This window comes from Orcinus orca, chromosome 19, assembly GCF_937001465.1.
Source record: "Orcinus orca chromosome 19, mOrcOrc1.1, whole genome shotgun sequence".
Lineage (NCBI taxonomy): Eukaryota > Metazoa > Chordata > Mammalia > Artiodactyla > Delphinidae > Orcinus > Orcinus orca.
This window is the reverse complement of record NC_064577.1, coordinates 10,090,575-10,109,468: the sequence shown is the minus strand read 5'-3', so window position 1 is coordinate 10,109,468 and position 18,894 is coordinate 10,090,575. Positions and strand designations below refer to the sequence as shown.

The window sequence follows — 18,894 nt, the reverse complement described above, 5'->3', positions numbered from 1 at the left end:
CATCTTTACAGAACCACCCACATCTGTGTCTTTTCCCACACCCAGGTACCTCTCCCCTGGGCTCTGCTAGTAGCATCTTAAAGGAGCCCCCTTACTCAAAAACATTCCCCGTGGCAGATCGACCGTCTTTATAAAGCACAGATCTTTTAACCCCCCGGGGCCCTCGGGATGAAGTACAAATCCTGAGCCTGGCATCAAAACTTCGCTGGGCAATCTTTTCAGTCCCATCTCCTGCTGCTGCCCTTCGAAGCCCCACTGGTTCTTTCAGGTCAGGCTCTGCAGAGGCCTCTGGGCCTTTGCTCACACTGGTCCCCCCACTTTCTATGGCATCCCTGGTCCCCTGCCTCCTTCTCCCAGCCCATCCACTAAGACCTGACTCAACTTCGTCCTCTCCAAGAAGCACTGGTGGACTCCCCAGAGAAGGTCTCTGCCTCCTCTCAACTCCATGGTATTTCAATTCAAATCAACAAACATCTGTAGGCACCTCATCTGCACTGGTCCCAGAGCTGGGCTCTGGGGATGCAGAGAGGAACCAGTCATGGACCCTGACCCGGAAACCCTCAGTCAAGTGGGAGATGCAGGCCTGCTGACAAGAATACCAATAAGGGAAGAGCTCATTCATGGAAATAGACACATGGAAAGATGCCATAAAAAGGAATTGAGCACTGACACAAACCACAACGCGGATGAACCTTGAAAAAGGTGCTCAGTGAAAGAAGCCAAACACAAGGAACCACGCATGGTGTGACTCCATCACAGGGGGTGCCCAGAGCAGGCAAAGCCACGGAGACAGAAAGTAGATGAGTGGCCGCTTCAGGTTAGGGGTGGCAGTAGGGGGCTGGGGGAGCGGGGCGGTAGCTAAAGGGTAAGGGGTTTCTTTCGGAGGTGATGGAAATGATCTAAAATTAACCATGATGATGGTTGCACACATCGGTGAATATACTAAGATACATTGAATTGCACACTTTAAGTGGGTGAATTGTATAAAATGTGGTTATAGCTCAATAAATACGTTTACCAAAAAAAGAGTTGATTCATGGATCACTGATCACCTTGTACCATTTAGGACTGTTCTTGGGGTCCATGTCTGATGTTCCCACAGGACTGGAAGTGCCCACCACAGCAGTGGCTGTGCTTATAAATCCCTGTGCCCCACGGCCTGGCAAAGGGTCTGGGACACAGTGGGTATTGACCGTCGTTTGCTGAGTAAATGAATGTATGCCTACTGCACTCCTATTCATACGTCAATACCTTGCAGAGATGACGCTTCTTCAGGGAAGCGCCGCACGGCCTGCCCTGGCAATCCTTCTCTTCATCTTCTTCCTAATCTGTGTCTCCCTCTGTATGATGGCAAACGCCACACTGGGCTGTGAGCCCCGTGGTTGTGTGCAAGACTCTTTCGGACCCCTGGGTACGTCTACAGAGGCCTGGCATATAGCAATTGCTCCACAACTGGCATCTCCTCACCATCCCCAGCGCCCTGGAGCCCCACCCATGGTGCTCCTGTGGAGCCAGGCCACGGGCAGCCAGCTCCCCATCTCACCAATCCCCCCTCCCCCTCCACTGCAGCCCTGGGGGCCTCGTCTAAGCCTGAATCCCAGCATGTATGAGCACGGAGATCTGAGGAGCGAACCAAAGCCCTTCCCCGCCGTGTGGATGCCCCAGCCCCCGGGGGCAGCCCCACCTCCCCGAGACCACAGCCTCAACCCGTAGGCACCTCCAACAAGCACATACCCGCAGCTTGACCTGGGTCCTCTTACGAAGCCACTTCTCGCGGGGGTTGGTGGGGCTCAGTGCTGCGGGGTCCAAGCCAGCGCTCTCCTTGACGTTCACGCTCTCATAGCGCATCACCTGATCAGCGGCCCAGCAGGACTCCGGGTCAGGCCATCTGGGCCCCTCTCCCTCCTCCCCATGGTGTCAGGGCCCTCCAGCTTGCGGCCAGTCGGGCCCTCCCCCAGGCCTCCCCACCTCCCAGCCTGGGACCCTCAGGAGGCCGGGAGCCCCCAGCACCTACCACTCTGCCCACCCGTCCTGACAGCTGGGGCCAGACCACTGTCTCTCAAATGCTCTGGCCTGGGAGCAGCCTCTGCTCTCGACACCCAAACCTAGCAGCCACCTGCGTCTGTACCCATTCTCTGCCTTCCCCCGTTACGGTGGGTGACCTGGTCCCACCCAGCCCCACCCACCTCCTCAAGAACATAATGGAGCCAGCTCCCCTCTCAACCCTACATCAATGGCTAGTCCCTCACTACTGGATCATTCTCCTTAGCATCTAAATATGCCGTCATACTGCCTCTCCCTAGGACCCCTCTCAACAACCATGACATGTTCCTGCTCTCCCTGACAGCAAAAGTCCACAGAAGACTCGCCCTGCACTGTCTCCACTTCCCCCCTGCCTTCTCCCCTCCCTCACTCCAGGCAGGCTTCTGATCCTGTGTCTCCCCTGAAGCCATTCTTGCCAACGCCCCGTGACCTCCATCCCACCCAACTCAGCGGCCCCCTCCCGTCTATCCGCTCCAGGATTCCTCCCTGAACTTCTCCGTCTACAGTAACTCCCTCGGTATCTGTGATGTTGTGATTTATAAGAAGAAGTATATATTTGGTCTTTGTCCAATTTCTGGCACAAAGCTTCTCAAATCCTTGCAACTTCCTAAGTGAGAGGGACAAAGGTGTCTTTCGTTATGTTAATGAGGTGACTTGAACCGCATCTAAGGATGGGGCTGGTTGCCAGGAGAACCAACCTTGTGATCAGAGGGTTGGAACTTTCAGTCCCGCCCCAGCCCCACATCACCACCTCGGGAGAGGGGAGAGGGGCTGGAGGTTGGAGTTCAATCACAGATGGCCAGTGATTTAATCCATCATGTCTATGTAATGAAGCCTCCACAAAAACCCAAAAGGATGGGGTTTGGAGATCTTCCAGGTTGGTGAACACATGGGAATTTGGGGACAGTGGTGCCCTAGAGAGGGCATGGAAGCTCCAACCCCTTTCCCCATACCCTGCCCTTTGCATCTCTTCCATCTGGCTGTTCCTTTTTATAAAATCCTTTTATAATTAACCAGTAATCTAGTAAATAAACTGAGTTCTGTGAGCCACTCTAGCAAATTAACTGAAACCAAGGAGAGGATCTTTGGAACCTCCATTCTATAGCCTGTGAGTCAGAAAACCCAGGTGAGGGACTTCCCTGGTGGTCCAGTGGTAGAGAATCCACCTTCCAATGCAGGGGACGTGGGTTCAATCCCTGGTCGGGGAACTAAGATCCCACATGCTGCGGGGCAACTAAAACCCACGCGCCGCAACTACTGAGCTCACACGCCTCAACAAGAGAGCCCGCGTGCCGCAAACTACAGAGCCCGCACGCCACAACTAGAGAGAGAAAAACCTGCATGCCACAACTAGAGAGAAGCCCATGCGCAGCAACGGAGAGCCCACGCGCTGCAACGAAAGGACCCACATGCCTCGATGAAGATCTCATGTGCACCAACTAAGACCCGACGCAGCCAAAAAAAATAAAGAAAAAAATTTTTCATGATGTTTAAAAAAAAAAGAGAGGGAAACCCAGGTGACAACCTGAAGATTGACATCTGATGGGGGCGGGGCGGGCAGTTGTAGGGCTGAGCCCTTAACCTGCGGGATCTGACCCTATCTCTAGATAGATAATGTCAAAACTGAGTGAAATTGTAGGACACCCAGCTGAGGTCAGAGACCTGCCTGCTGTGGGGAAAAAACTCACACGTGGGAATTGGTGTGAGAAGCAGGGCAACCCATCACTGGCTTTAAATGCCATCCAAGCTCTGATGACTCCACATTTTAATCTCCAAGCCAGCTAAGCCCCAGACTCTCCACTCACCTTCCCTCCCAACACCTAACAGGCGTCTCATCTTCCCAGGTCCACACCCAAGACTCAGCATCCCCTCCCGCCCAGCCCGGCTCTTCCCCAGCCCTAGGGCATGGTGTCACCATAGTTAATCGAGTGGAAACCAGGATTCGTGGGACCCCCCCCCCTTTCCCTCGCAGCCCGAATGTCAGCAGGTCCTGTCACCACACCTCAAACCCGGCAGCCCCTCGGCACCTCTGCCACCAGCTTCCTAGCCCAAGCCGCCACCTCAAGGTTGGGATCCCACGCTTGCTCTCCTGCCCTCCAAGCAGCAGCCACGGGACTTCCTTCTAAAATATCAATCTCTCTCCCTTACTCAAAACTCTGCAGTGGCTTCTCATCGGACCCAGTATAAAATCCCCCTCTGACCTTGGCTGTGGAGGATGCATGTGATCTGACCCTCACCTGCCAGCCTCTACCCACCCCCAGGCTCTCCCTCAGTCCCTGGCCTCTCTCTCCACCTATTTTGGAGACGAGGACCTTGAGACCCACAGGGGAACAGCCATGATGACTCCAGTCTCCAAGTTGAACCATAGGTACATTCTCCTACGTGGTGTCTATTTAATTTTCTAGAAAGTACCACGCCATTGGCCAGAAGCCAGCGTTCCTCAGGAAAACCGTTGTCTGTCCAGGTCACCCCCCGACTCGCCGCGCTTCGGTGCCTTCCCAGTGTCTGGCGTGGCCCGCGAGGTCAGCCTCTTCTCCCCAGAAGGACGGGCCCTCCCAAGAAGGGGTGGCAGTACCTGTCTCAGGATGAAGGCCACCACGTCCGTGGACTCCCAGTAGCTGGCGTGGAAGAGGTGGGGCAGGGCCACGGTGGGGAAGGCGGTGAGGACGTCGGGGCAGTACAGGGCGTAGTCGATGCGCTTGCTGCCCCACCACTTGGCTGTGACTGCGGGGCCAAGAGGGGGGCAAGGTCAGAGCAGCCTGCCCGGGGCTTTGACCCAAGGGGCAGCGTGGGACCCCGGGGCCCGGATCCAGGGGTGGATGTGCCACTCGGGGCACAAGTTTGGGGCCAGAGCGCTCGGCTCAGAATGAGCTCTCCTCCGCCTTCAACGACCCCCCACCCCCTCGCGTACCCACCCCTCCCCCAGGGCGCGTGCTGCAAACTGGTCCCCAGGATGGGGGCCTGACCCACGGAGACGTGCACAGTCTCATCCCAGGGCTGTTGGTCACAGGGACTCCCAGGGGGAAAACTGAACGTTGGGATTAAGTCGAGGCCTGGCAAGGTCACGGCTCAGTCCACGGTCAGAGGTCAGGGCCCCTGTCCAGGGTCAGATGTCACAGTTCTCTCTGAGGTCAGAGCTGGGTCTGGATTCCCTTGTCCCCTCCTCCCCTGCCCTCGGCAGCCCCGGCAGGGGGCCAGCGGCCACCCGGAGGAGGGTTCCCCCTCCCGCGAATCCAGGCAGGGCCCGGGAGACCCTCACTCACTGCGGGAGGTGCCCACGGGGGCCAGGCTGTCCGAGGACTCCGAGCTCTCACTGTGGGAGCTGCCCTGGCTTATCCTCCGCCCCGGGCGCTGGGACCTCGGGGCGTGAGGGGGTGAGGCCGGGGCCTCCAGAAGCGGCGGGCTGCCCCGGGAGTTGCCCTCCAGGAAGAGGGAGCTGTGGCTGTGCAGGGCGTCAGCTGGAGGGGGAATTTCACAGTCAAGGCCGAGTGGTGGGCCTCAGATGAAGCTGCCCGTGTGCGCCAGCCCCGTGCTGGGCGGGAGGCTGAGCCCGGCCTGCTCCCTCACCTGCCCAGCGGGCAGCCCGCACCTCTTACCCCAGAGCCTGACGGGACCCCCTCACCGTAGCATGCAGTCAGATTTCACCTCCGCCAAGCCGTGGGTTACGCAGGCACGAGTCAGGGTCCCGACCATCACATCCAGCCCCAGTAGAGCGGCCGAGGGCGCGTCTGGGACACTGCCCCCAAAGCACCAGCTGAGGTCACAGGTGGCACGTTACCATGTGACTCCTCCCTGAGCCACAGAGGGCTGTGGCTGAGCTTGGAAATGAATGGGGCCTCCATCCTGGGAGCGAGGGCGCCCCCTGGGGGCAGGGGGATGCCCTGAGCAGAGAGTGACATTTTAAGATGTGGGAAGGTTTTAGAGCCCCTTCTATCTACGGAAGCTCCTGACAAAAGAGGACTTTGGAAATTAAGTTTCCATTGAAATGGGGCAAGGGGGGGTCAATTGGATTTTAATCCTGAATGAGCCATGTGCACAGCAGCCCCCGCCCCCAATCTGGCCCAAATCTCTGAACCGGCTTGGCTAAACTTCCTGAACTGTGGTACGGAGACAAGGCTCTGATCTCCAAGCCCCTGACTGTCCAGTAGAGGCCTCCCCTTGGCCTCACCCCAGTCCATGCCTGGCTCACCCCACTTAAGCCCTGGAGGCCACGCCCCCCCAACCCACCTGTCCTTGCTCCTGATGTTCCCTCCACCCAGAAGATCTCTCCAACCCCCATCCTCCAGCTCTTCTCCACCTGTCCGATGCCTTGGTTGAAGGCCCCCTCTTCCATGAAGCCCTCCAGGGTGACCCACTCCGTGCCCTGCCCCTCCAGAGTCCAGGCTGGGCTCTAGGCATGGCACTCAGCATGGATCCCCGGACTTACAATCAGGTCTGACAACTCAAGTATTATGCTGGTCCCGGCCATGGGAGCTGGTCACGGGGCAGAGCCCAAAGATGCCTCCTGCAGAACAGGTGCTCACACAGGTGGGCTGCTTGGAAGGCAGGTGAGTCAGCTGTCTTCCTGTCCCCCCCGCACAGAGCACACAGTCCTTGTTCAGGTGAGTCTAGTCACTCTGACAGCTGACTAGCTTGGAGGGGCTGGACCAGAGAGGGTGGCCCTGGGGCACCTCCTAGCTGGGGCCCAGCCTCCGGCTCAGCACACTCTTATACTCCTGAGGGCCTACCAAGGAGGAGGGACTGTCCGTCACCCAGCGGGAACCTCTGGTAGCGGGGCACGCTGACGGGCGACACCAGGTGGAACTTGGGCTCCAGCAGTGGTTCAAGCCGGGAGGCAGAGGGGTCTGCGCAGTGGAAAAAGCTGTAGACCTGACTGCAGGCAGGACGTACCTGGAAACCTGGGTGGGGGTGGGAAGTGGGAGGATACATGGGGGAAGTCCCTTGAGCACCTGCTCCCTTGGCCCTAGGAGGCTCCCTTCACTGCAGCTTTGAGTAACCTATTCCTCTGCTCAAGAACCTGCCATGGCTCCCTGCTACCGACAGGATCAAAGCCATCAGGTTCAGCTTGGCCTTCAATGCCTTGCCAACCTGCCCCACCTAGAAGCACCGCTGTAGGCGCCCAGCACTACAGCCACGGTGGACATCGGTGACTCCGCAGCCAGGCTTGCTTTCTCTGCGCTTCTGCTCAAGCTGCCCCTCCTCCTAGCAGGACGCCCTCCACTATTTCCACTGGTCAAACTCCTTTAAATTCTTCTAGCTGTCGCTTAGTTGCCACCTGAACTATGAAGCGGACCTAGGATCTTTCAGTCAGGATCAGCAGCCCTTCCTTCGGCCCGCTCAATTCCCAGGCCCGGTAGTAAGTAGACTTCTTAGTTTGCCAGAGCCGACAGAACACTTCTCCCATTGACCAGCAGGTGTCTCCACTGAGGCTTCAGCGCATCAACGTGCCTCACTGTCCCTCTTAGAGGACTGGACGGTCCAGCATCCAGGGAGCCCTAGGTTTCCTTAGCAACGTTAAGGACAGCCGTGGGATTCTGCCTCCTCTCCCCACTTCTAGCAGACACCCCCCCGCCACTTTTTATCTGTTCCATAGTGCAGGCTGTTGGTAAACTTGGGTGCTAAGGAAATTCGAGAATCCCTGATCCACTGTTCTCCGAGGTGCCTCCAGCCTCTTACATCCGCAGAGCCATTGCTAAGCCATCTGCTGGTGCAAACCACCTCCGTGTGGATCTTAGAGGGATGGGGAGAAGGCACTGAAGGCCGCAGGGACTGCGAGAACAAAAGCACTGAGGTGAGCAGGGCATCTGCAGGGGGCAGTAAGACCAACCTGGCTGCAGAGGGCCTGCCTGGGTGCTGGGGATGGAGGGGGTGGGTGCAATAGGGCTTCTCTTCCCTGACAGCATGACAGCTGGACAATGGGGGCACAAATCAGTCTGGGGCATGTGACAGGGACAGCGAAATCCACCAGGAGCTGCCTCACCTTTGCCCATCTAGGGAAACTGCCCCACTCTCCTCCCCCCCCCCGACCCCTTCTTCTTCTTCCTCGCCTCTCTCTTCATCTACCCCAACTCCATGGCCCTCCCCGCCCCGCTCTCCCCAATTCCAGGCCCTCACACAGTGGCCTAGTGACCCAAAGGCATCTTGAACCCCAGCCCGCGCCACACCCACCATCCAGTCCGGGCAGCACCGTCCTCCGCATGGCCAGGACCAGGCCCAGGGGCGAGCCAAAGAGGAAGAAGTCGGACACCTCAAAATCCAAGCGGCCCAGGCTGACCTCGGGGAGCTGGGGCCCCCCGGCCACAGGGGGCTCAGCCTCATCCTTCAGCACGCTCGAGTGGATGCTGGCCGAGGGAGGAAGACAGGGGAGCGCAGGTTAGGGGAGGACCAAGCGCAGGGGGCGAGCACTTAGCAGAGCGGCCTGAGGTCCGGGGTGCAGCGCCCAGCCCTCCGTCTCTGGGGCGGGGCTCAGACCCGGAGTCCACTTGATGGACCACCGACACGAGATGGCGACCATCTCGGCATCCAACACCAAGGCCTGGCCAACATTTGGGTAAGGCAGCAATCAGCCAACTTTTCCTGTAAAGGGCCAGATGGTAAATATTTCAGACTTCGGGGGCCATATGGCCTCCATCACATCCACTTAACTCAACTCTGCTGCGTGGCACGCGGGCAGCCACAGACGCTACTTGAACAAACACGCGTGGCCATGATCCAATCAAACTTTCTTCACTAAAATAGACCGAGCACCTGAAAACCTAAGCCCCCTGCGCATTGGCAGGTCTGCCCCATCGTACTGGTCTTGTGATGGCCACACTGTGAATTCCTGCCCTGTCCAGCAGAGAAGCCCGGCCTGGCCAGACAGCTGGGTGACATCAGTTCTGCCAGGAGGAGGGCTTTCATGGTAACTCATGTTCCAGGCAACTCGCAGACACAGATGCAAACAGCTTGGTCTTCCCTCCCCTCTAGCCCACAAAGGAAGCTGAGCTTAAAGAGAAAAACACGAGACACCCAGAATTCCAGCCGTTCCCCTCCCAGGTGCCCGTTGCCCCAAAGACTTCAAGTGGATGTTTAGTCCCAGACCCAGAGTGGGCTGCTGAGAATGGGCAGAAAACTGGGGACCTCCCTGACCTTCCAGCTGCATTTAGGTACTGGTCGGGGTTTAAGAAAGTCCAGCAGGATCGCGTGATCTATGAATCCATTAACGGAATGCAAATTCTACTAAAATACTCAAGTGGGAGGAGAAAGGGAATCTTAGAAATAACCATCGAAATCATGTGTGCCAGTCCCCCATCCCCTGTGGGCGAGGGTCCGGGCAGTTGGATCTGAATCCCCACACACCCCCCGCCTCTCGCAGTGTGAGCATCTTGCAGTGAGGATGACCACCCTGGTGTTTAACGATTCGTATTTCATGTACAGCGTGGTCCCTAAACACACACCAACTACTTAACTGCCAGAGAAACAGCCATCTGTCCCTACACCAGAAGGAAGAGCTGGCTGTGTTGGACCAGCTCTCGAGAGCCTCCAACTTCACGTCACTCTCCAAATTTGGGGCTTTCTTAAAGGATTTTTCAAGGATGAACCAGAAATGGTACGATTTTACCTTGCAACCTGACTTGAAATGTAGCTGCTTTTCTAAAGAATAATCTTTCAGAGGGGCTTTAAATATGATTTGAGTATGCAGAGCCTTTGACCTAATAATTCTTCCTCCAAGAATCCATCTGAATGAAATAACCCCTATATATATATATATATATATATGCACAAAGATGTTTCTGGAGTGCTGTTTATAATTGCAAAGAACTGGAAAAAGCCAAAGTATCTAGTTACTGGGACTAAGTAAGATGTCATCCATTCACTCAAAAAAATATTTTTAAGAATATTTACCAAGACTTTTTAATTATATGGGGAAAAGAACACAATATAAGAGGGTTTTTTTAAAGTAAAACTATAGGCAAAGCAAGTAAAAAATATACTGCAAGGAAACACTCCAAGGTCAGCAATGGTGAGAGGATCCATCTTCCAAATGCTGTGATGACCTCCTGCTACTTATCATTTGGGTGGAAAAGAAGGAAGGGGGATGGGAGGAGAGAAGTGAGGAGAAAGGGAAGAAGAAAAGAGGCGTTCCTGCCCATGTGGATCTATGTTCAATACCCATTTGAATCCTAAATAAATGTACAGATAATTCATTTAGCCAGTGTCTGTTAACATGCCTCTTCTAGAAAGTTAAAGGGTGGGCAGTTCCATGGAGGGACCCGGCTGGCCTTCGAATGAGAGTGCATTGGGTGCTGGGCACTGGGACACCAAAATGCTGACCCCAACTCTCCAGTAACTGGCTGTGTGGTCCCTGGAAAGTTCCTAACCTCCTTGGCCTCTGCTGCCCCATCTGAGAGATACCAAGAACACAATACTAAGAAATACAAAACACACCTACGTCTGTTCTTTCACCAGATTCTTGAGACCGTCAGTGAAGTAGGCTGCAGGGCAGCGTCTACTCTCTTGGTGAGATCGATTGCCCCCAGCTCTCTGCAAGCTGGGGAGTGGGGCGGACGCAGCGTGCAGAGTCCCGGGTCTTGGCGCAGGGTCCGCGGGGAATGGCCTTGGTCCCAGCATTTCAGTGCTCGTCCCTTCCCCCCTACCCCGATGCAAGGGCCTGGGAGTCACAGGCCTCCCAGATGACCCTGGGCCGAGGTTCTGTCCCTCTGGACGCTTTGCTGGAAGGCAGCAGGCACAGGGAGCGGTTACCTCGATAGGAAGGCGTGATGCTGGGTGATGGCCTCGCAGTCATAGGTGGAGGAGTCGCTCTGCTTCCGGGGCAGTGGCCTCTTGGGCTCTTCATCCTCCAACGCGCTGGAGACATCGATGCTGCTCTTGCTGAGTCGCTTGCTGCTGGCCAGGCTGCATTCCTCCTCCACCACACCTGGGGTGTCCTTTGGGGCCGAGCAGAGGACAGGAGGACACTTCAGTCACCGGAGACTCTGGGGCCCCGCCTCCTCCCCCAGCATAAATGAACCCCTTCCTCCTACGGTGTGAGAGGCAGTCCTTCTTCCAAAAGGGGCATGGGAGCCACAGCACAGTTAACGGTGGGATTTTAGGCACAGGGCTGTCCCCCAAGTCCAAAGGGCTCGGCAACCCAGCAGGACTCTGGACAGCTGTCTAGGGACCAAACCCGGCATGAGCCCTCTCTGGGCTTCAGTTTCTTCACCTGTAATAATAATCTCCCACTACTCTTGCAGGACTGTGATACGATACCTTGTAATGTGGATGTCACAGCACAAACACGGAAAGCTAACACTGCTCCCCCAGGAGAGGCCCTGTTCCCCTGGGGCCGGGGCCGGGGCTCCCAAGGACAGACCCTCCCCCAGTCCCACTACCTGGCCCGCACCTGTGTGCTGCTGACACTCCCCTTCCGGCTGCCGCTGCCAGGGCTGTCACCTGAGGGCCCCGCGCTGTAGCAGATGGCATCGAAGGCCAGGAGGCCCCCCACGCAGTCCCCGATGAGACACACCTGGAGAAGGCAGAGCCGGGACTGCAGGCCTGCCCACTGCCACGCCCCCGCTCCACACCCAGACAGACAGAGCGTGGGTCGCCTGTCCGCGGGCGAACAAGGAGCCTGTCCCAGGGAGGCACTGAGGGTCCCAACAGGGGGATGGGAGGGTCAGCTTGAGGACAGAAAGCAGGCTATAGTCAGGGGTCAGACTTGGGCCACAGATCAGCATGGGCTGAAAATCAGAACTCAGATGTTGGCCTCAGTTTTTCTATCTGTAAAATGAGGATAAACCCAAAGGTCTCAAAAGCCTCTTTGGATCTCAGAAGCGAGGGCTCCAGGGCACCCTGGTCTAGATCCTCCTGGAAGACCCCAGCCTCTCTCCAGGCAGGGACCAGGACAGGGAGGTGAGGGCAGGCTGTCCTACCTGCCCACTGAAGCCAATCCCATCGGGGGATTTGAGGAACTCCATGTACACCTGGTTGGCTCGCTCGATGACGGTGGCAACTGCATCCTGGTACTGCGGGGAGGAGATGGCCAACAGGGGCAAGGCGGCCAGAGGGATGTGGTCCTGGCTGTTGCTGAGACAGCCCTCATCGTGGCTGTAGGGATTCAGGCTGCAGACAGGGGGCCAAGGTAAGCCCAGCCGGGCAAAAGAGAGCACATGCTGGCCAGGAATTGGGCGTTCGGCTCGGGGACTCTTCAGGAGGACACAGGCAGGAGCCGGACGAGACAAAGCACAGGCAACGGGGTGGGGGTGGAGGGAGGGGCAAGCCTCTGCTGAATCCCCTGTATGTCCATCCCGTGCCAGCCATGATGTGGGCCCTGTGCCTCTTATGACAGCAGTGCTCTCTGCCCTTTTCTGTATGGCCTCAAAGGACACCCCAGTTATGGAGGAAGCCTCTGGTGTGGATCAGGGTGGGGACATGTCATCATGGCAGACTTCCTGGAGGAGGTGAGGTTTGAACTAGGCCTCAAGAAAGGCTTTAGGGAAGCTAGAAGGGAGGTGAGAGGGCGTGCCAGGCATGGGTATCACACATCGGCCACAGCTTGGAGGTGGGCACGCAGCTGCACGCAAGATATCGTGTCCATCTTTCTGGGGAGAGGATCAGAGCCATCAAGGGCTTTGTAGAAAGGTCTGTGACCCCAGAAAGGACTGAGAGAGCCTATCCTACAGCACCTCCCCAACCATGGATTGACCCTCAGCCGCTGCGTGGGCCCCTCACTTCCTGCCTCCCTCTCTCTGGGCAGCTCAGCCCCAACAGGGACGAGCTCCCAGCTGCCTGCGCCTGCCTGCACCCCACCCGTCCTACCTCTGTCCCCTGGGGCATCGGACCCAGCTGGCTGGGAGGGAAAACAGAGGGAGGGACTGTACGTCCCCTCCCCAGAGCCTGCCCTTCCCCCATAGTCCAAGCTCAGGTCGACCCAGGGCCCAACAGGGACCTGACAGAAACTGGGGAAGGTGACAGGGCTCAGGGCACCCTGGACAGGAGGCAGAGACCTCATGGTGTGCCAGGCGGGCCGAACAGCCATTCCTCATCTCCAAAAGAAACACAAATTAGAGGAAACAGCCCTCAATTGCAGCCGGAGAGATTTTAATTAGCTGAGAAAGACCTCCTTCCCAGCAGTGATTAGGGGTGATCGATGGCCCAGGGAAGGAGCTGCCTGGGGGAGAGCTAGGCTCCCTCCCGCTGTCCCCTCCAGTGGATGCTGGGCCATTCGTCTTCCTGGAGATCAGGCCCGGGCTGGGTGGCCCAGCTCTGGAGGTCAGATGTCCTGGGGGAGAGGGGGTAGGGGTGGGGAGTCCTGAGATTGATGATAAAGGAACACAATTAACTCCGACTATTGGCAGTGATGGACAGAGCCTTCTTTCAGCTCTGCCTCCCAAACCCGCTGCAGAGCAAGAGCCTGGAGGAAGTCAGGATGCAGACTGTAGGGCTCCTGCCCTCCAGACTCAGCCGACCCAGGGGGAGCCCGACCGCCTAGCGGTTTAACAAAAACCACACCCCGCATCTGGGCCATTAATCAGGTTGGGGCACTACTCTCCTTCCTGACCGAACCTCCTTCCTTCCAACTCTGGTTGGGATCTGCCCAGCCCGTGTCCTGGGAACACGGATAAATCTAGAAGGCAGAGGAGACTTTCCTTTCTCTCTCAGAGGGGAGAAGTGAGACCCCCGCATGCCCTCCCCGTGTTCCCCCAGAAGCAGCTGGACGCTGGGCCCCTCTCCTTAGAGCCACACCGGACCCAGAGCACGCACTCCACCCCCCTGGGGAGCTGGCACCAGACTGGGGATCCCTCTCCACCCTCCCCAACCCCCACATGGATGGGGGCTCCTCTGCAGGAGCTATGAAAGGGGGTGAGGGGCGAGGCCGAGGTGCCACTGGCCTCCCCTTCACCCCCGCTCCAGGCTCGAGAGCCAGCCGTCTGCCACACAGGTGCTCAGGCTCTTGTTTGCCTATATCACTGCTGAGCAGCCAGGGCTCCCAGCTGGCTCCAGGCACCACCTTCAGCTGGTTCAACAGGGCAGGCGTCTGGGGAGCACCTGAGGGAGCCCCCGGGTCCTGGAGAAGTGGTCAGGATCTCCCAAAGTCTCCCAGGTTCTGAGGGCCCCCAGTTTCACAATCTGTCCCGCACTGGTTCCAGGGCAGGTTCGTGAAGAACTAAGCCGTGCAATCACACAGCCTTATTCCCAGCCAGCAGGGTTCTCTTCTCCTGCCCCGGCCCACTGTCCACCAACAAGGACAGTGCCTTCTCCCCTACCAGGATGGCGATGTGAGTCTCAGCTAATGCCTTCGCCCTGACACGTGCTTCACACGCACTAGCACAGAGAATCCTCACAAAAACTCTAGGAGGTGGTTAATACCATGATCATCCCCATTTTACAGATAAGGAAACACACAGGGAGAGGTTAAACAACTTCCCCCAGGTTACACAGCCGGAACTCAAATCCAGGCTGACCGGACAGCCCGGACCCTTCACAGGTTATGCTACTCTCAAAGCACACCCCAAAGTCACCTCCTCCAGGAAGCCTCCCTGGCTCTCTCTCTGAGTGTCTGCAGTGCCCTGTGCCCCCTCCATCATAGCACACATCTCTACTGGCTCTTAATTGTGTGGCTCAAGAGTGGGGCTGCCTGGGTTTGACTCCTGGGTCCACGGGCTGCACAGTAACCCTGGGGACATTGCTTAACCTCTCAATGCCTCAGCTTCCTTGTCTGGGCCAACGAGACCAGGGCCTGTTGAGCACAGGAAGTGGGTCTGAGCGCCACCCAGCCCCGGGCAGAGGAGGATTCGGTGCGCAAGTGTTAATCACTTTGGACTCTAGCTGACCACTTCCCACCAGTGATGCTCGAGGTTGATCGGGACCTGACACCCCAGAGAGGCCTAGGCAGGCACCTACCTGCCCACCACGTACCCACGTGGCAGGGGCGGCCCCTCCGCTTCGGCCCCCCACCAACCCCAGCCAGTCCAAACAAGCAGAAAGGGACTCACTTGGAGACGAGTGAGAAAGCCTCAGAGCAGATGGCGGGACAGGGGACGAACTTGATGAGGATGTGGCCCAGGGCTGCGGGGAAGTGGGCGCGCGTGACCTTCTCCAGCACGGAGCTGAAGGTGTGGATGTCGGCCACCTTGCAGGACGGGTCCCCCGAGCCCGTGTCCAGGATGCTCCCCCCGTGCAGCACCAGCAGGAGGACGTGCGTCTTGCAGGAGCGCTGCGGGCAGCCTTCCTAAGAGGGACATCGGTCAGGATAGAGAGAGACAGGCAATGGGCGGGGGGGGCAGGGGCACACAGAGGCTCACACACACACAGGGGGACTCTGACGGCACCTCCTGTGCATTCAGAGTGAGGGGCACAGGCTGCCAGGAGGGCAAGGTCCTCCGTGTCAGGGTGGGAAGAGTCCCAAGAGACTCTTTTTGTTCATGCGGGACCCAGAAGCCCAGAGAAGGACAGGGACCGGCACGACATCACACAGGAGGTCAAATGAAGAGCTGGGTGGCCTACCAGCTCGGAGCTCTTCCTGACATCCTGACCACAGAGGTGGCCCGGACACCCTCAGAAACCCACCTCATTGTCTTCGTGGATCTCGATGCTTCCCTGGGCTGGGAACCTCCGCCTTCTCAAGGAAACCCGGTACAGTTCTCCTGTGGGGTGGACAGCGGACTCAGCATCTCCAGGCCTCCCTCACGGTGACTGGATGTTCTCTGGGCCCAGCTGGCATGAGGCCTGGGCTCCCAGGTGAGCTAGAATGACAGCGTCCCCAGCTCGGGAGGGTCACGCTGCCCAGCCCCTGCCGCCGACAGATACACAACCTGAAACCTTTCTCCTCCTGAAGAAAGGGAGGCCGGGGACTTCCCTGGTGGCACAGTGGTCAAGAATCTGCCTGCCAATGCAGGGAACACGGGTTTGGGCCCTGGTCCGGGAAGATCCCACATGTCACGGAGCAACTAAGCCCATGCGCCACAACTACTGAGCCTGTGCTCTAGAGCCCGCGAGCCACATCTACTGAAGCCCGTGCGCCGCAACTACTGAAGCCCGCGCGCCTAGAGCCCGTGCTCCGCAACAAGAGTAGCCACCGCAATGAGAAGCCCGCGCACCGCAACGAAGAGTAGCCCTTGCTCGCCGCAACTAGAGAAAACCTGCGCGCAGCAACAAAGACCCAACACAGCCAAAAATAAATAAATCTATTAAAAAAAAAAAAAGGAAGAAAAAGAAAGGGAGGCCGGCAGTGTGAGGCCATCATGGATGCTGTCTGTCCCTGAGGCCAGGAGGGGTGTCCCAGAAAGGAACTATTCTTCTCTTCCTCACCAGTAATGCGAGAGCAACAGGACAAATGCCATCTGGTGACTACCAGTTACGGAGGGAAACTTGGGCCAAGCATCCCTCTGAAAACAACTAGAGGAGCTGGGTAAAGTATTTTTTAAAGGTCTGTTTGAAGCGCTCGGAGTGACAGCAAGGCCTTAAATCATGGGAGGCCGGTCCAGGGAAGGTGGATCCTCCGAGAGGCAAGGCCAGCATCCAGGAGCACACTCACCGTCACACACGAGATTTGGGGTGAAGCCAGCCACTGCCAGGAATGCTTTTCTTGCTTCTCTCGGCTGCCATGTCCTCCTCCAGGAAGCGCTCCTCGGATTCCAGCCCTGGCTGAGCTCTCATTCCTCTAACATGTAAACTACAGCCGTGGACCAAATCTGGCCCGCCGTCTGTTTTTGTAAATAAAGTTTTATTGGGACACAACCGACTTTTTCATTTATGTATTGTCTATGGCTGCTTTTGTGCCACAGCAGCAGAGTTAAGTAATTGCCACAGAGTTCTTACAGCTGGCAAAGCCGAAACTATGGACTATCTGTCTCCTTACAGAACAGTTTATCTGATCTAACACCCGCATTTCTGAATGTCACGGCACTGGGCTCTCCGGTGGAGAGGCGCCTCCAAGACATCCAACGGCTCCCTCATGGCCCACCCGGTGATGCCGGCCACACTGAGGAATCCTCACCACCTCTCCTTTCTCCCCATGAGAAGGATACTATTTTCTCTGTGTGGCTGAACCACAAAGCTAGACTGTGAACCAGCCACTTGTTTGCCTTCAAGCGGTTCACCTCTAAAGCACCCGGTTCTAGACAGGATGGCCCTTTCTCCTTCCCACTCTGCCCCCACCCCCGCCACGAGCCTGCAGCACCCACTAGGAGTCACATCTGGGGAGGGGCCTTCCCAGGGGCTTTACAGGCAACCCTGCAGTAGGCGTGGGCGAGAGCCCTGGCCAACATGTTTCTAAGTCAACATCTTCTCAGCCTCTACTGGCCCCAGGGGAGGGAGCGTGCAAAGAATTCCAAGTGAGAAGCTTTTCTCAGTCAGCAAGTGCATTTCTGAAATATTCTGTCCTCACAGACACAACCCTGGTCTAAGGGTAACTGCTTTATGAGCTCGGAGCTGCTGCCCACACAGACAGGAAATCGTTTCCCAAATGATGGAGAGGTTTGGCTTGGAGGAGGACGAGAAAAAACCTGTTCTGAGGCCGGACTCTGCCCTGCACTTACTGAGACTCCTTCAGTGGCTCAGACTCTTCTGCCTTAATTGGAACATCCTGTAGACCTTGCCCTGGGCTTGGCTAGAAGAGGTCTGGGCCCTGCCTTCAGGACAGGATTACGCTAAAAGACACCAGTAGATGGCTCAGTTTTGTTGAGCACTTATTATGTCCCAGGCACAATGAGCTTTACAGGTACCGTCTCAACTAGTCCCCACAGTTATCCTCTGAGCTGTGGTCCTCTTATTATTAGCCCCATTTTACAGATGAGAAAACTGAGGCTCGAACAACCAAGGTCACTTGCCCCAAACCGCACAACTAATTAAAGACTGAGTGAGCTGCCCCAACTCAGCAGAAGACGATGCTTGACAAAGTGGCTCCCCTCCCATCCCCCTGATCGCCACAGCTTTCCAGTGAGGTAGACAAGACAATCCCCATTCTGCAGGAGAAAAAACAGGAGCACAAATTGATGTGACATCCTGAAGACTAAAGCCCCCGAGACTTCTTCCCACCGCACGTGAAAGTTTGCTAGTGGGAAACCCCGAGAGTGTCCAGGAGGGAAGCTGAGTGTCGCTTCCCCAGGAGGAAGCAACCGTACTTCGTGGTGTGTGCAGCCTCATGTGTGCAGCCCTTGGGCAGCTGGACCAGGGGGAACCAGGAGCTGGGCAGAGCTGAGGATATGGGCGGGCAGCCTGGGAGACCCCTCACTTCTGGGGCCGGGAGAAACCTAGTTGGGACCATGGACTTTGGAGCCAGAATGCCTGAGTACAAATCTAGGCTCTTACCAGCTGTGTGCCCTGTGTCTCAGTTTCCTCATCTGGAATATGGGCATAATAACAGGAGCTACCTCACAGAGTGGTGATGAGGATAAATGAGCCCATATATACAAAGTGCTTAGGACAGGGCCTAGAACATGGTAAGTGCTATATAAGGGTTAGTAGTTTATTATTATTATTACTATTATCCAGGGTGCATCGGGGAGCACAGAGCCAGGGCCACAGCTGACACAGTGGGGCTGGAGGCTGATGGGGACATCACCGCCTCCACACTCCTGCCCTGCCCCCAAGTCCCTCCCTAAGCCCTGGCAGCCTCCCCAGCCTCACTGGGCTGGATGCCTGCTTGCAGTGTGATTACAGAATTAAATGCTGTGATTGCCACAAATTACCATAGCAAGGCTATAAATAAGTTGCAGGGAAGACATGAGGGTCCTGCCATCTCCTGGGTACCATGTCCTCCAGTATGTGGGGACTGCATCCTGCACCCTCACTGATTACACAGACTGAGAGCACCCGCATCCCTGACCTTCCTGTGGCCAGCTCCCTTGGGGCCCATGTGATGCCCTGGGC

General features: G+C 56.9%; 1 protein-coding gene across 1 annotated transcript in view; it reads right to left on the bottom strand.

Moving 5' to 3' along the window:
- Window positions 1–18,894, bottom strand: part of PITPNM3 (PITPNM family member 3) — a 91,476-nt gene that overhangs the window by 12,779 nt on the left and 59,803 nt on the right. Inside the window, exons 5-14 of the mRNA XM_004267011.3 lie at window positions 15,592–15,668; window positions 15,018–15,253; window positions 11,955–12,144; window positions 11,426–11,548; window positions 10,786–10,970; window positions 8,212–8,384; window positions 6,771–6,941; window positions 5,307–5,501; window positions 4,619–4,767; window positions 1,735–1,851 (exon numbers count right to left, since the gene is read on the bottom strand). Of these exons, the coding sequence (XP_004267059.1) occupies window positions 1,735–1,851; window positions 4,619–4,767; window positions 5,307–5,501; window positions 6,771–6,941; window positions 8,212–8,384; window positions 10,786–10,970; window positions 11,426–11,548; window positions 11,955–12,144; window positions 15,018–15,253; window positions 15,592–15,668 (1,616 nt within the window). The remainder of the gene's footprint in view (window positions 1–1,734; window positions 1,852–4,618; window positions 4,768–5,306; window positions 5,502–6,770; window positions 6,942–8,211; window positions 8,385–10,785; window positions 10,971–11,425; window positions 11,549–11,954; window positions 12,145–15,017; window positions 15,254–15,591; window positions 15,669–18,894) is intronic.